General features: G+C 40.2%; 1 protein-coding gene across 2 annotated transcripts in view; it reads left to right on the top strand.

Annotated features, from left to right (window-relative positions):
* Positions 1 to 15833, top strand: part of TNFAIP2 (TNF alpha induced protein 2) — a 46054-nt gene that overhangs the window by 16946 nt on the left and 13275 nt on the right. For both annotated transcript variants that reach the window (XM_070751735.1, XM_070751727.1), the window contains exons 3-9: positions 309 to 921; positions 3035 to 3149; positions 5252 to 5374; positions 8878 to 8978; positions 9075 to 9173; positions 11892 to 12018; positions 14441 to 14563. In XM_070751735.1, coding sequence (XP_070607836.1) covers positions 309 to 921; positions 3035 to 3149; positions 5252 to 5374; positions 8878 to 8978; positions 9075 to 9173; positions 11892 to 12018; positions 14441 to 14563 — 1301 coding nt within the window. The remainder of the gene's footprint in view (positions 1 to 308; positions 922 to 3034; positions 3150 to 5251; positions 5375 to 8877; positions 8979 to 9074; positions 9174 to 11891; positions 12019 to 14440; positions 14564 to 15833) is intronic.

Here is a 15833-nt window from a genome sequence, read left to right as displayed (position 1 = left end):
TGATGTAGTATAAGTTGAGGATGATCCCTCAACTGGGAAGTACAACAATCATCCCAACATAGCATACTGAGAAAGTATTTTTCCTCATATTCAAAATGAAAAATTGAAGTCACGAAGAACAAATTTAGTTGCTACAAAGACCAATCCCAATTTGTTATCTTGTTGAAAAAACCACTACATACACTTTTAGACTATGAATTGCTCTGAGTAGACTTCAGTTGAAATTGGGGGAATATAACTTGAATGAATTAGTAACCTATCAATCACGTGACATTGATGACCATTGTGTTTCTACTTTGTTTTGCCAGTCGAGGAGCTGATTAAGAGCCAACATTTTTACGAAGCCACTCAACATCTCATCATGCAAAAAAAATCCAACAGCAACCTGGACAGCAGAAATGATGAGAAAACATTGGGCAATGCGACTGAAATTGAGTATTTATTTGAACTTTTACAGCAAGAGGTTCTCAACACCATAGAGTCATCTATCAGCATAGCAAAAGCAAAACCAGAATTGCTGAAAAATGCAGTGAGAGCAGTTGTTATGTGGGTGGAGGAGGAGGAGGGGGAGGAGGAGGAGAGATCTATTTATTCCCCGTTCAACATATGGAAAGAGGAATGGACGAACACTATCCAGAAATCTGTAGAAGAACGAATGAACGCACCTCCTTTGCTTGAGAACAAGAACCTCTCTACCACTGGCAAAAATTTCTTGCATATGGGCAAGACTATGAAGAATGACATGATCACAGTGGTGCGGCATATTAAACACCATTACCCTGAGCATTTTCAGGTGTGCAACACTTACGCCAAGTTCTACCACCATTACTTTTCATCTCATTTGGAGATGTTTGCTGAGTTTGAATTGAGCAAAGATGACAATTACCTTCTTCTCCACTGGGTGCAAAATTTATATCCAAAGTAAGTAATAATTTATATTGTATCTGGGTTTTTCTGCAAGTCTTGCCAATTTAGACACCGATCAATTCCAGGCAAGGTACAATAAAACTGACATGCAATAGTAATAGCACTTAGATTTACATACTGCTTCACAGCTATCTCTAAGCTATCTCTAAGTGGTTGATCCAGGACAAGACACGAAGGCCACACAGCCAGCTGAAAGTTCAAACACCCCTTTAATGCTCCAAATTTTCCCTAAACACTCCCACATTCTTGACAAGTTCCAGAGCAAAACACATACACACATGGAAGCCTCTGACTCTGCCACAGTCCAGCAAAGGAAAGAAACTGGGGAATGAGTTCCTGAAGCAAGGAAGAAACAAGCAGTACTGCAAACTCCAGGCGTCTGCAAAGGCACACAAAACTCTACAAATTCAGTGTTTGTTGCTGACCAACGACCCTCCCCAGATCATCTCCTTAAATCTCAGTCCCCAGGTATCCCTTGTGAAGAGGGGCAGCGTGCTCTCCTCCCTAGTTTTCAGGGCATCCTGCCTTCTCTCCACTCTCAGTACTCTGGGATCAGGAGGGGGCGGCCTTGTTCATTGCCAGAGCTCCACCGCTCCTCATTTCCACTTCTTGCCTTCTTGGTCATTCTGCCCCCATTCCTCCCTGCTAACAATCCTGAGGGACACTGGGCTGCCTCGTCCTGCTCCTCTCCACCTTCTTACAAAGCCACCCCCTCGATCTCAGTCAGCTTCAGTTCTGGCTCGTCCTCCACAGATTCAGGCTTTGACGGTATGACAGTCCCCAACAATCTGGGTCCTCATTTTACCAACCTCAGAAGGATGAAAGGCTACGTCAACCTTGAACCATTGAGAATGGAATTGCTGGCACTCAGCAGAATTAGCTTGCAATACTGTATTCTGACCGCTGTGCCACCATGGCTCTTAATAAGCTATAATAATAAAAGAGAAAACAAATGCTGATGGTGGGTCTGATTATAATTTTACATAATTTAGCAGTGGCCCAACCAACATAACCTTAAAGCCTAGGGCAGTGATGGCAAATCTTTTTTTCCTCAGGTGCCAAAAGAGCATGCCCACACATATAATTTAATGCCTGGAGAAGGCAAAAATACCTTCCCCCCCCCTCCCGAGGCACTTTGAAGGCCAAAAACGGCCTGTTTCCCAACTTCTGGTGGGCCCAGTAGGTTTAGGCCTTGACCTCCCCAGGCTCCATAGACTTCCCTAGAGCTGAAGGAAGGTAAAAAGGCCCTCCCCTAGCACCCCAGAGGCTCTCTGGAAGCCAAAAACGCCTTCCCAGAGCCTCTGTGTGAGCCAAAAATCAGCTGGTCAGCACACACATGCACATTGAAGCTGAGCTAGGACAATGGCTTGCGTGCCAACAGATATGGCTCCGTATGCCACCTGTGGCACCTGTGCCATATGTTCGCCACCACTGGCCTAGGAGAATAATTAGGTTATTACGGCTTTCCACAACGCCAGCAGGATGGAGACCACACAAATATCACAGGGAATATTCTAGTTTCAGGGCATCACTCCAGAGAGATAGACTTCTGTGGTCTTGTTAGACAACATTGTTTAACTGAATGGACTTGTAGTCCATCCAAATTTATTGCATTAAATTAGTTAGTATGATATCATGGAAGATAAGTAGTCAAATAATCACGCCCTACACAATATAGGGCTCCATAGGTCATAATCGACATATTGAATCACTCCAGAAACATACAAGTAATCTATCCAATAATTCCTTGATTTGAAAAGTAATTGGCTTTCAATTTTGAGATTCCTATTAAAAATGCATGCGAAAATGGAAGGATGAAGAGAAAGTTCCATTAGAAATAGGTCTTAGAGAAAATTGTTTGCCAAAATGCACATTAACAGGGAAATATGAAAATGCCAGTATCAATTATTTTTTTAAGATTAGGAATCTTCAAAAGTCAAATGTTAAATGTTGGTCATACAGTAGGGGCGGTTTTCATATTGGAATCCAAGTATCCTGCAACAAATGGCCTACTTTCACATCTGCTTTATATTGAGAATTTTTGGGAAATTGAATCAAACAATGAGGAAAGTATACCAGCTGATGAAATATTTTTTGACTATTTCAGAGACATTAAAAACAACAGTGTTTTAGTTAAAGAGCTGGATGAAGCTAATCTTGGAAACTTGTTGCCATTGGGAAAGATCAAACAGCTTGAACAAACTTATCTGACTAATGAAGTGGTAAGAATTCTGCTTATCTTTTACTGCCATAGCTTTTTAAGTTAGTTATGTTCATGTAGGAATTTGTGCAATGTTCTCATATTTTACCCATTTGAGGGTCAAAAAAAAATCGAGGTAGCGGGTTCAACCTCATGATCAAAACCCTGCTTATTTTTAATACATAAGGATTAAGCTTAGCTTCTGTATTCATACCTTCCACATTGATTTTCTGGTTTTTCCCACCCCCAAGGCCCATGCAGCATTGTTTTGTTTCTTTAGCTTTGATTTAATGTGGTATGTGAACGAAACCACTGTGGTTTGTAAACTGCTTCTAATTTAATATTACACTTGAAAACTTGATTATTGTCAGCTCCCCAAGTGGACCAGACAAGAAACGGAACAATGTGAGCTAATCCTACTTCATTACAAGGAGACATTAATGGAATCTTGCAAGTCTGAAAGTACGACTCTCCCACTGTCTCTTTTTACCACCTGATTAATTAGAGCAGATCCTTTCTAAGTTTGTTTCTCTGCCCATTGCTCAGTTGTGGACTACTGCCCTTTTTATTTAATTGTTCCCTATGCAGCATTGCTTCCTCTCTCCCATCTTTAGGGCAATTCTCACGTTCCATTACAGCTATTACAGGTTATTCAGTATTGCACTGCTAATACAATGGGGAAAGAAGAACTATGCAATCCCTGTTTTGATACAATTATCATGTTTTTTCTCATTGCTCTTGGGTAATTTATTAGCTTTTATTCCATAGCCCCTACATGGCTCAATTGGGTAGAAAAAGACCTATTAAACTGAAGCCCAGCATTCAAAATCCTTGTTTATGAACTACTTTTTCACTTAATGGAGGAATTTCATTTATTTATTTGTCAAATACATACAAGATAGCTGGTATAGGTATAAACATAAACATAAACAAAATAAATAAAGATAAATGAGGGCAGTAGGACAGAGAAAGTAGGCACACTGGTGCACATATATACTGCTCAAAAAATAAATAAATAAATAAATAAAGGGAACACTCGAATAACACATCCTAGATCTGAATGAATGAAATACTCCCATTGAATACTTTGTTCTGTACAAAGTTGAATATGCACAACAGCATGTGAAATTGAGTCAGTGTTGCTTCCTAAGTGGAAAGTTTGATTTCACAGAAGTTTGATTTACTTGGAGTTATATTGTGTTGTTTATTTTGTCCCTTTATTTTTTTGAGCAGTGTATATATACAGTGTGTGTATGTGTATGCATATACACCCACCCCCCCACACACGCACACACACGCACACACACACAGAGTGTGTATATATACACTACTCAAACAAATAAAGGGAATACTTAAACAACACAATATAACTCTAAGTATTCAATGAGAATATTTCATTCATTCAGATCTAGGATGTGTTATTTGAGTGTTCCCCCCTTTTTTTGGAAAGAGAAAGAGAGAGAGAGAGAATATTACAGCAGAGTTACTATTCAGTCATTTTAAAAACACTTTAGATTTAAATATATGGGCATTTCTAGAGAGAGATCGGCTAATTTGCTGCCAACCTGCCTTCCATTGAGGACCTGTGTGCTGCACCAGTCAAAAAGAGGACTGTGAAAATATTTGCTGACCCCTCCCATCCTGGACATAAAGTGTTTCAACTCCTATCCTCAAAATGTCGCTACAGAGCACTGCACACCAAGACAATTAGACACAATAACACCATCACTCTGCTAAACAAATAATCCCGAACGCCATCACTCTGCTAAACAAATAATCCCCTCAACACTGTCAAACTATTTACTAAGACTGCACTACTATTACTACTAGTTTTTTCTCATCATTCCTATCACCCATTTTCTCCCCTTATGACTGTATTACTGTAACTTGTTGCTTGTATCCTTAAGATTTTATTAATATTGATTGTTTCTTCATTGCTTATTTGACCCCTATGACAATCATTAAGTGTTGTACCACATGATTCTTGACAAATGTATATTTTCTTTTATGTACACTGAGGGCACATGCACCAAAAACAAATTCCTTGTGTGTCCAATCACACTTGGCCAATAAAGAATTCTATTCTATTCTCTTCTAATTGTATATTTTTCTTTTCGCACAAAGGATTTTATTAGATGTTGTCTGAACAAATGTTTGAAAATTGAAGTCAAGAGCTGGACACAAGTGGTAGCACCAAGGATAATGGATGATTATTATCATAGTGAATTATCAATAGATGTCATAAGGGTAAGTAACAAATGTTTTATGTTTATCTAAGTATTCAACTCCTGAAAAATTGTTCCAGTGCTCCAGCATTCCTGTGGAAAGATCCATAATTATAGATCTACCCTGACAGTGGAAGAGCCTCAAGAAGGCATTTGTGGACATCCAGAGTAATCCTAGTTCCACTGGATCTTTTTTTCCCATCAGTGCATTCCCATTTTAGCACACTACTATAGTCGAATCTGACAGAGTAATTGTCAGCTAATTTCAGTGGGAGAATTAAAAGGAAAATATATACCAAGACAAAAACTGGAAGGCAAAACTATTTTTGTTTCTACTCTAAGTACAACTTTCAAATAGTTCTACTCTAATTAAAGTTTTCAAATGAAACTTTGAAATAATGGATGGCCTGATGTGGAACTTTCTAATTACTAGTAAGGTCACTGGTACATTTGAAATACTCCTACATTCAACCATTTCATTCCAGATCTTTGGACTGCCTCATAAAATCTTAGGTTGGTTTATTATTGAGAATTGTGCGGATTCCAGATGATCTTTTCCATGGATCTGACTAAGACCATTTTAAATCCATTTTTTCTATGATTTGAACCCTGTTCTTTTGACACACACATTCTCATATTCTCACACCATTATTACTATTACTGCTACTGCTACTACTACCCAAAATAACACTACATAGACCTACAGATCCTGGGAAGTCTCCCATCTATAGCTTTCCTCATTTCATGTCAGAATGAAAATTAAAGATAGAAAACTAAAATAGATTTCGTCTGTTTTACCAGAGAAAAGCAAGCAAATTTCACTAATACAATGGTTTACTGACTGTTCTGTCGAGCTCTCTGGTAGAATCCTCCTGAAAATTCACAGATACAAATTTCAGACACACACACACACACACACATTTGAAAATTCAAAACAATGTTCTTTACACCGAAAATTCAAATAAACTAAGCATTCTTTGTAACGCGAAGAGCACTTGTCTCCAAACAAACTGGTAATTTGTACAAGTCCCTTATCAGTTCTGAGATACTTAGCTTGCAGCTGTGAGGCAATTGCACAGTCCTTCTTCTTTCCCAAAGTGAAACACACTTTGATCTGGTTTAGTTTCAAAGTGGGGAAAAATCAGCACACAAAGGTCGAAGTCAGCAAGGCAGGCACGAAACACAACAATCAGATAATCCTCCACAATGGCCAAACCCACAGGCTGCTATTTATAGCAGCCTCACTAATTACCAAAGCCCCACCCAACCACAGGTGGCCTCATTTTCTTTGATAATAATCTCTCAGTTGTTGCTTCCTATGCATCGCTCTCCACATGCGTGGCTGTATCATTAACTCTTGTTCCCAATCCAAGGAGGAGCTAGATAATTGATCTCCTTCTGAGCTGTCTGCCACACTCTCCTCCTCCCTGTCACTCATGTCTTCTTGGTCAGAGGAGCCTTCATCAGCAGATTCCACTGGGAGCAAAACAGGCCTGCAGCATGTGGATGTCTCCCCCACATCCATAGTCCTTGGGGCAGGAGCTGGGCCAGAGCTAACCACAACACTGACAAGAAATAGTTTTTTCCCCTCTATGTAGAGTTTCCTTTTAACAAGAGTTCAAGTAAATTACCCGTAACTAAAATGTATATTCCAGTTAAGGGACTAATCCTAACAATTAGATTAGTTGTAAATGCAGATACAGAAAGTGGCTGAGATCAGAGGGTGGGGATATGCATGACCACTAGATTCTTGCCCACAATAGCCTTCTTCTTACCTATTAATGTCTCGCTTCCTCAACCCATCCTTTCTGATTTAGACTTTTTGATTGGCTCTTTACTTTGGCTGCTTTTTGCCTTTTTTCTTCCTAAAATGGTAATATTACATCCCTACCTCAAGATTGCTCAGGTTTAGTGCTTACTCCAGGCAACCAAGAAATGTTACAATAGCACTGCAAGCTTCCTCCTGTGATCTTCACACCTGCTTCCTGCTTTACCTCAATATACAGATTCTGTAGAACTTCAACCAAATAGGATTTCCCTGTTTTGTATCACCTGACAGTGGGACAAACCACATTCTATTGCAACTTTTAACTTGGCAGGTTTAAAGAAACAAAGTTGCAGCTCCAAAATATGCTTTAAATATTAAACAATAGGCATTAAAACATAGCAAAACAGTGCAAACTCCAAAAATTCAATTCCAGATTTGTTCTGGTCCAAGGGCAGGATTGCTTTACTCAGACAGATCAAACTCAATGCTGACGGGAAATCATGCAGATTACATTTATTGTCTGGTATCATCATCATAGATTCACGTTTCAAGATGAAGTTCTTCAGGATATTCATAATCTGTCCCATTACACATGGGTAAAACGCGATTCATTTCTCTCCATCCTTGGGCTGCTGCATGGTCCTTTGTTAAGACTTTAAAATAACCGCTGATCTGCATGGCACAATTACCCAGCAGTAGAGGTATAGCTCGATGGCCAATAAGAACACACAGATGTGGTCACGTGTTATGGATTACATTACCCAGAGTGCAGTCTCTTAAAGAGACAACTTTTAATCCAAGCTAAAAGTCCCTCTACTCCAGTGATAGCAAACCTTTTTTGGTTCACATGCCAAAAGGGGGGGAGAGTGTATGTGTGGGTCACGCGTGCACGTGCCCACACTCCTAATTCCATGAGGGATTGCCAACTTCCGGAAGTGGGCAAATGGTCATTTCCAGCCTAGGAGCATGGGGAAGGCCATTTTCGCCCTCCCCTGGCTCCTAGAAAGGCTCTGGAGTTTAGGAGAATAAAAGCTGGCCTTTCCCTCCCCCTGGAGGATGGAAACAGCGTTTTTCCCAACTCCCAGTGGGCCCAGAAGGCCCAAAAATCAGCCAGCTAGCCCACTCATACACACTGGACCTGAGCTTCTGTGCCACCAATATGTTTCCACGTACCACAGGTTCCCCATCACTGCTCTAGTCTATCAGCACAAGTTTTCTCAGCATCGTAACTAATAAGGTTACTCTGTTTTTGCTTTGAAAGTGTGTTGACATATACTCTCATGATTATTGGAGTGGAGTCACACAGCATAAGCAGGAAGTACTTAATTACAGAACTGGGAAACCTTGTCATTCTGGAATAGAAATGTGGAAACTGTCACAAAATATCCATTGTCACTTTAACACCCTTAGGAATTTCCTGGTTTCAGTCAGCCTGGAAAAGGAAGCTTGCAGTACTAATCAGATGGGATTGGAGGAGTGGACTGAAAAACATGGACAAAAAGTAACATTTGAAGGGCAAAAACAGAAGTTGTACTCTGTTTGTTTCCGGAAATTTTTTATTATTTAATTTTCAAATGGCATGCATTTCTTAGTGTTCTTTGAGGTTATCACATTTTGCTTACTAATAAATCATCTAGGTATCCTGTTGGAGGGCATGTTTGTACAGTATTTATGATTATGCTTGTAGAATAGGAAAGTTATAGATTAAAAAGTTAAAAGTACTAATTCTTTGATTTTGTGGGGGATGCATCTTTTAGGCTATCCATGCAGTACAAACGCGCGCGAAGGACATCACTCCAGAGGTGGGCCACGAAATGTCAGCATTACTTTTGACAGAATTCTTGACTTTTATGCAATGGTAAGTTAGCAAATTGTTGGTAAAGTGACATGATGGCCTGCTTGGCTACCAGTGTAAAGTTACTAATGATTGTTTTCATTTTTATGATCTCTCTAGCTACAAGAGTGAACTGGAGATATTCATTAAACAAAATAAACAGAATAAATATTTTGAAGCGATAATAATTGCAAACATTAACAATTTTGAGAATTTCCGGTAAGAACAGAATCATAGTATACAAATGTGTTTCCTTCCTTCCTTCCTTCCTTCCTTCCTTCCTTCCTTCCTTCCTTCCTTCCTTCCTTCCTTACTTACTTACTTACTTACTTACTTACTTACTTACTTACTTACTTACTTACTTACTTGGATTTATATGCCGCCCCTCTCCGAGGACTCGGGGCGGTTTACAACATATAAAAACAACAGAATACAATAGTTAAATCCAATTGATTAAAACTAGACAAACAGTCTAAAATCCCCAGTTATGCTAAAAATCAGTCATACACATTCAAACAACAACCATGCAAACATTTGTCTGCCAGGGAGCTGAGATCTAATCGCCTCAATCCTGGCAGCATAAATGAGTCTTAAGACTCTTGTGAAAGGCGAGGAGGGTAGGGATGGTGCAAATCTCTGGGGGGAGCTGATTCCAGAGTGCCGGGGCTCCCACAGAAAAGGCCCTTCCCCTAGATCCCACCAAGTGATATTGTCTAGTAGACGGAGAAGGCCAACTCTGTGGGACCTAATCAGTCGCTGGGACTGATACGCAGAAGGCAGTCCTGCAAGTAATGTCTTACATAGTAGGTTGTGCAAAATATTTGAACCTTCTCGGGGGTTTTTTTTATCCATAATCTCTTTCACTGCATTATTACCCTCAAACATTCTCCTTCATATTTCCCACTGGCATATAATTACACATTTCCATAAAAGTTCATAATGTAATTCTTTCATTCTCTTACAAGCCACTTCACTATTCCTATCCTTTTCTTACATCTATTTTTCATCCATTTTCTTAGGACATTCATCCTATACTCTTTGTAAACAGAATTTACAATCATTGTACTTTCTCTCTAGTTTCTTTCATTTCCTCTCCTTTTCATCCATGTCCATTTCCATAAGATACCTTGTTATTTTCAGAAAATTGTCTATCAAACCATCTGGTCTCATCCATATATATCTGTGTTTTACAGCAATATGGAAGCAGTTTCCATTGTTCTATTCTGGATTTTATTTTAATTTGCCAGTCAACTTGACCTGAAGTCCTAATATTCCCTAGATGTCTACTCTCAAAGTGCTAACGTGCAGTAATGGGCAGCCAAAATTTTGACTGCCACACTGTGGGGCGTGGCTTATTTTGTGGGTGTGGCTTAATGGTCATGTGACTAGATAGGAATGGCTTGTCAGTCATGTGGCCAGGCGTGAGTGGCTTGAACGATTATCATCATTAAGGTGAACTGTTATTGCCGCACAATGCCTTTTCATCTCAGCTGTGGGCCAAGTGAGGGCTTCATGAGGGGAAAAAGACCGCAGCCCAGACTGCTTCGGCGTGGCGCGGCTCTCCTGGCCTTGGGAGGTGGCCGCTTGAGGCTGGAGGGGAGCCGGGCAGGAGAGAGGGAAGCTCGTCTGAGGCCAAGAAGGAGGAAAGAGGAAAAAAGCTAGGAGCACAGATGCAGCAGCAGCAGGGGGGAAAAGGAGAGCTGAGCTACGGCCGGTAATCCATAATGTTACTGCCGCTGGTCAGCTGGAGCTGTACATGCAGCTACATTTCTGCTGGTGGAACTGTGTTCCACCCCATCCTGCCTGATGCCCAGCCCTGCTAACGTGACCCAGTTCTGCATAGCTTCCAGGCACAAACATTAGCTAGGTCAGTGATGGTGAACCTTTTTTGGTTTGTGTGCCAAAAGGGTTTGTGTACATGAGCCCACACACATGTGCACCCCCCATACTCCCCCCCCCCGCACATTGCACATTCCTGAAGCCTGGTACATGAAAAAAAAAATGCCCAAACGGGCAAACTGAGAGTTTGGAAAAATGGACATCCAGTTTGCCATTGTGCTGTTTTTCGCACTCCTGAGAATTCAGGGAAGTTTCTTGAAACTCCATAGTCCAAAAAGCAGCACAACGGCAAACCGGAAGTATGTTTTTCCAAACTTCCGGTTTGTCCATTGGGCGATTATTATTTTTGCCTCCAAGACTTCAGGGAAGCTTCCCTGAAGTATCCAGAAGGCGAAAGCGCCTTTCTCAAAACCGAAAATCAGCTGACCAGCACCTACATGTATGCTGGAGCTGACACAGGGCAAAGTTTCGCGTGTCCTCTGATATGGCTCCGTGTGCCATTTGTGGCACATGTGCCATAGGTTCGCCATCACAGAACTAGGTGCTGCTTCCTTTTGAGATTGAATGCTAAACAGGTGCAATTTATGCAGAGTTATATTCAGAGTTGCCTGAAATTGGAAGGCATCTAAATTGAATAGATTACATTAGTATTAGCAACCATCATGATTATTGTTGCTGTTATTATTCTGATTTGTTACATATTGTATACTTTTTTGGTTAAGAATTACATAGCGGTGTTTTCAATGGATTTTGTAAGCTGCTATAAGCAAAAAGAACTGATGTTTTAAAATAGCTGAAGAACAAGGTCTTTATTTTATTTTATTTATTTATTCAATTTTTTTTTATGCCGCTCTTCTCCTTAAACTCAGGGCAGCTTACAACATGTTAGCAATAGCACTTTTTAACAGAGCCAGCATATTTTCCCCACAATCCGGGTCCTCATTTTACCCACCATGGAAGGCTGAGTCAACCTTGAGCCAGTGATGAGATTTGAACCGCTGACCTACAGATCTACAGTCAGCTTTAGTGGCCTGCAGTACTGTACTCTACCCACTGTGCCACCTCGGCTCATTAATTTGTTGTTAATTGGATTTTCAGGATCCATACGGAGGAAAGCACAGATTCAACTGAGAGTGATGTTAAAACGAAGATCTTTTCCATACTCGATGACCTTCAGACGATTGGGTTTTATGTTTTCCTTGAACCCTTGTTTTCAGAGATAAAGGTATTCTTACAGACATATACTACAAAGCTGCCTACCCAGCTCATTCGAGATCCTTTGCTGCCTGAGGCAAAGCATAAGATGAAACTTAAACCTTCTCTATTCATTGAAGGTAAAAGGATGACTTTCTCTGGAGTTCTAAGGATTCAACCTACTATACTACAAAAAGGAAACTATGTTTTATAATAGTTTAGTTTATTTAGATTTGTATGCTGCCCCTTTCCGAAGACTCGGGGCGGCTAACAACAATAAAAAATAATGTAACAAATCTAATATTAAAAAGTAACCTAAAAAGCCCCAATTTAAAAAACCAATCATACCAACAAACATACCATGTATAAATTCTATAAGCCTAGGGGGAAGGGAGAAAAAATTTTCAATTCCCCCATGCCTGACAATAGTGGGTTTTAAGGAGCTTGCGAAAGGCAAGGAGGGTGGGGGCAACTCTGATATCTGGGGGGAGCTGGTTCCAGAGGGTCGGGGCCACCACAGAGAAGGCTCTTCTTCTGGGTCCCGCCAAATGACATTGTTTAGTCGACGGAACCCGAAGAAGACCGACTCTGTGGGATCTAACTGGTCGCTGGGATTCGTGTGGCAGAAGGCGGTCCCGGAGATATTCTGGTCCGGTGCCATGAAGGGCTTTATAGGTCATAACCAATAATTTTCTCTTCCAGTGGAAGGCAACAGCGGAGTGGGGGTGGGGGTGGATGGGCATGGATTAAGAAGAATAGCCACAGGCCTGTCAGCCTGCCAGAAAACTACTGGAATAATTATCTTTGCTCTTTAATCTTCAGTGGGAAAATAGTATCTCCCACTGGAAAACATTTTTAGAAAGTGAACAAAGTTAAACAAATTCATAACCATCTTAATTTAATTTAATTTAACTTAATTGACTTCTATGCCACCCAATTCCATGGGACTCAGGGTGGCTTACAATGCAGTGATACAAAAGTCAAATATAAATAATAAAAAATAGTAAAAACCACATCATAAAAATCCTAGCGAACTGTCCAGTCAAACACACATACATACCAAGTCGATCACAGTTTGGCTGCGACTAGATATTAATGTTCACCTTCATCTTAAGAATGTTTGGGGAAAGTTGCATAAAAATGCTTATACAGTATTCCCTCAATTTTCGTGGGGGATGCGTTCCAAGACCGCCCGCAAAAGTCACATTTCCGCAAAGTAGAGATGCGGAAGTAAATACACTATTTTTGGCTATGAACAGTATCACAAGCCTTCCCTTAACACTTTAAACCCCTAAACTGCAATTTCTCATTCTCTTAGCAACCATTTATATTATTACTCACCATGTTTATTTATTAAACTTTATTAAAAAAAATATTTATTAAAGGCGGATGAAAATTTGGCGATGACGTATGACGTCATTGGGTGGGAAAAACTGGTATAGGGAAAAAAACCACAAAGTATTTTTTAATTAATATTTTTGAAAAACCGTGGTATAGCCGTTTCGCGAAGTTTGAACCCACGAAAATCGAGGGACCACTGTATTTATTTAATGAATTATATATATATTATAATTAATTATAATTAACATTAAGGGAGAAATGGAACCCACTGTGTGATAGCCTGAGCTATGAAGGAGAAAGGACAGCAAAAGTGTCTTCGTTTGTAATTTTTTCCCCAGTCACATTTATCTATTTATTTATTTGTTTGTTTGTTTGTCTATTTATTGATTTGATTTGATTTGATTTGATTTGATTTGATTTGATTTGATTTGATTTGATTTGAATGCCGCCCCTCTCTGCAGACTCGGTGCGGCTAACAACAATAATGAAACAACATATAACAAATCTAATATTTAAAATATTTTTTTAAAAAAAACCCTAATTTAAAAAAACAAACATACACACAAACATACCATGCATAAATTGTATAGGCCTAGGGGGAAGGTCATATCTCAGTTCCCCCATGCCTGACGACAGAGGTGCGTTTTAAGGAGCTTACAAAAGGCGAGGAGGGTGGGGGCAATTCTGATCTCTGGGGGGAGTTGGTTCCAGAGGGTCAAGGCCGCCACAGAGAAGGCTCTTCCCCTGGGTCCCGCCAAATGACATTGTTTAGTCGACGGGACCCAGAAAAGGCCAACTCTGTGGGACCTAACTGGTCGCTGAGATTCGTGCGGCAGAAGGCGGTCCCGGAGATATTCTGGTCCAATGCCATGAAGGGCTTTATAGGTCATAACCAATGCTTTGAATTGTGACCGGAAACTGATCGACAACCAATGCAGACTGCGGAGTGTTGGTGTAACATGGGCATACTTAGGGAAGCCTATGATTGCTTAAACTTAAACAAGCAGAATTAGTTGCTGCTTGAAAAATACCTAATCAAGTTTTTCCTCAAAGAAAGAGGATGGGAATTTATTTTTGAAAAAACTGAATAATTTTTAAAATGTGTTCCTTAGGCACTTTTTGGAAAGTTTAATGAGAGGAAATGGGATTCCTATGGTGGCATTGTGGATGACGTAATTAAAGCCACGGATGCCCGTATCCGTGTGTTCAAGATGCTTAAAAACCCCCATCGCCAGGTGAGCTGATGCAAGGGACTGCAAGTGCAAACATTTTTGTGTTTTTCAAAATTTAATGCTAAGAATGAAGTGAGCCCATTCATGCAACCTAAACCTTGAGGTGGACAGTATAAGAGTTAAATATGGGTGGTGGCGGTTGTTTAATCATTTTTCATGATGTACATAGATGTGTATATAGATATACACATCATGTGTATATAGATATATACCCACTAAAACCCTCATTGTGTATTGGACAAAGTAAATAAATAAATAAAGTATGCACATGTATTTCCAGTACCTGTTTCCCTTTATAAACATGTTTTACATGGTTTTGAAACATTACAAAAGCCTGTCCCAGAGGTGCTATTTCAGGAGGCAATTGGACTTTCTTGTTTTTTTCTTTTGAACACATTTCACTTCTCATCCAAGAAGTGAATAGGAGGATAGTGGGGAATAGAAGGATTTATATTTATTTCAGGCAACTGGTGATTTGCATCATTTTAGAGCAGTGTTTCTCAACCTTGGCGGTTTGAAGATGGGTGGACTTCAACTCCCAGAATCCCCCAGCCAGTGTTGCTGGCTGGGGAATTCTGGGAGTTGAAGTCCACCCATCTTCAAACTGCCAAGGTTGAGAAACACTGTTTTAGAGGGTTGTTGAAGCAATTGGAGGTTAATCTGTGTCCTCAGGTTCATCCTACACCCCCACACCCACAAGTTCATCACGAGACCCAATCCAGGGGAGGGATTACACCAACTTTCTCTTTTCTTTCAGTTGATGCAGAACAAAAGGTGACCTTGGCTCAAAGAAAGGAATTTGTTGTGTCTAGTAACTTTCCCTCTCACTCACTGCCCCTCCCAATGCCCTTAATGCTAAACTACGGTGGCAGGCCAAAGTCTCTGAATCCACACGATGGCTTCAGCCTGACAACTAGATTGACAGGAACTGGGACAACAACAGAAGCTCACCTGGGCACATGGTGCTGAGGCAGTGAAGGGCTACCAAAATTTTTACTACCACACTGTGGACATGGCTTATGCAAGATGCCCTGCATTTTATTTTATTTTTATTTATTTTTATTTGTCATACAAATATAGTATTGTATTGTAGTATGTTTAACATAATATAAGAAGGAAAAGGAAAACATGATCGAAACATTTAAATATGTTAAAGGGTTAAATAAGGTCCAGGAGGGACCTTTAATAGGAAAGTGAACACAAGAACAAGGGGACACAATCTGAAGTTAGTTGGGGGAAAGATCAAAAGCAACATGAGAAAATATTATTTTAC

This window comes from Erythrolamprus reginae, chromosome 1, assembly GCF_031021105.1.
Source record: "Erythrolamprus reginae isolate rEryReg1 chromosome 1, rEryReg1.hap1, whole genome shotgun sequence".
Taxonomy (NCBI): domain Eukaryota; kingdom Metazoa; phylum Chordata; class Lepidosauria; order Squamata; family Dipsadidae; genus Erythrolamprus; species Erythrolamprus reginae.
The sequence above is the reverse complement of the archived record's forward strand: the minus strand, read 5'-3'. Positions and strand labels throughout refer to the sequence as shown.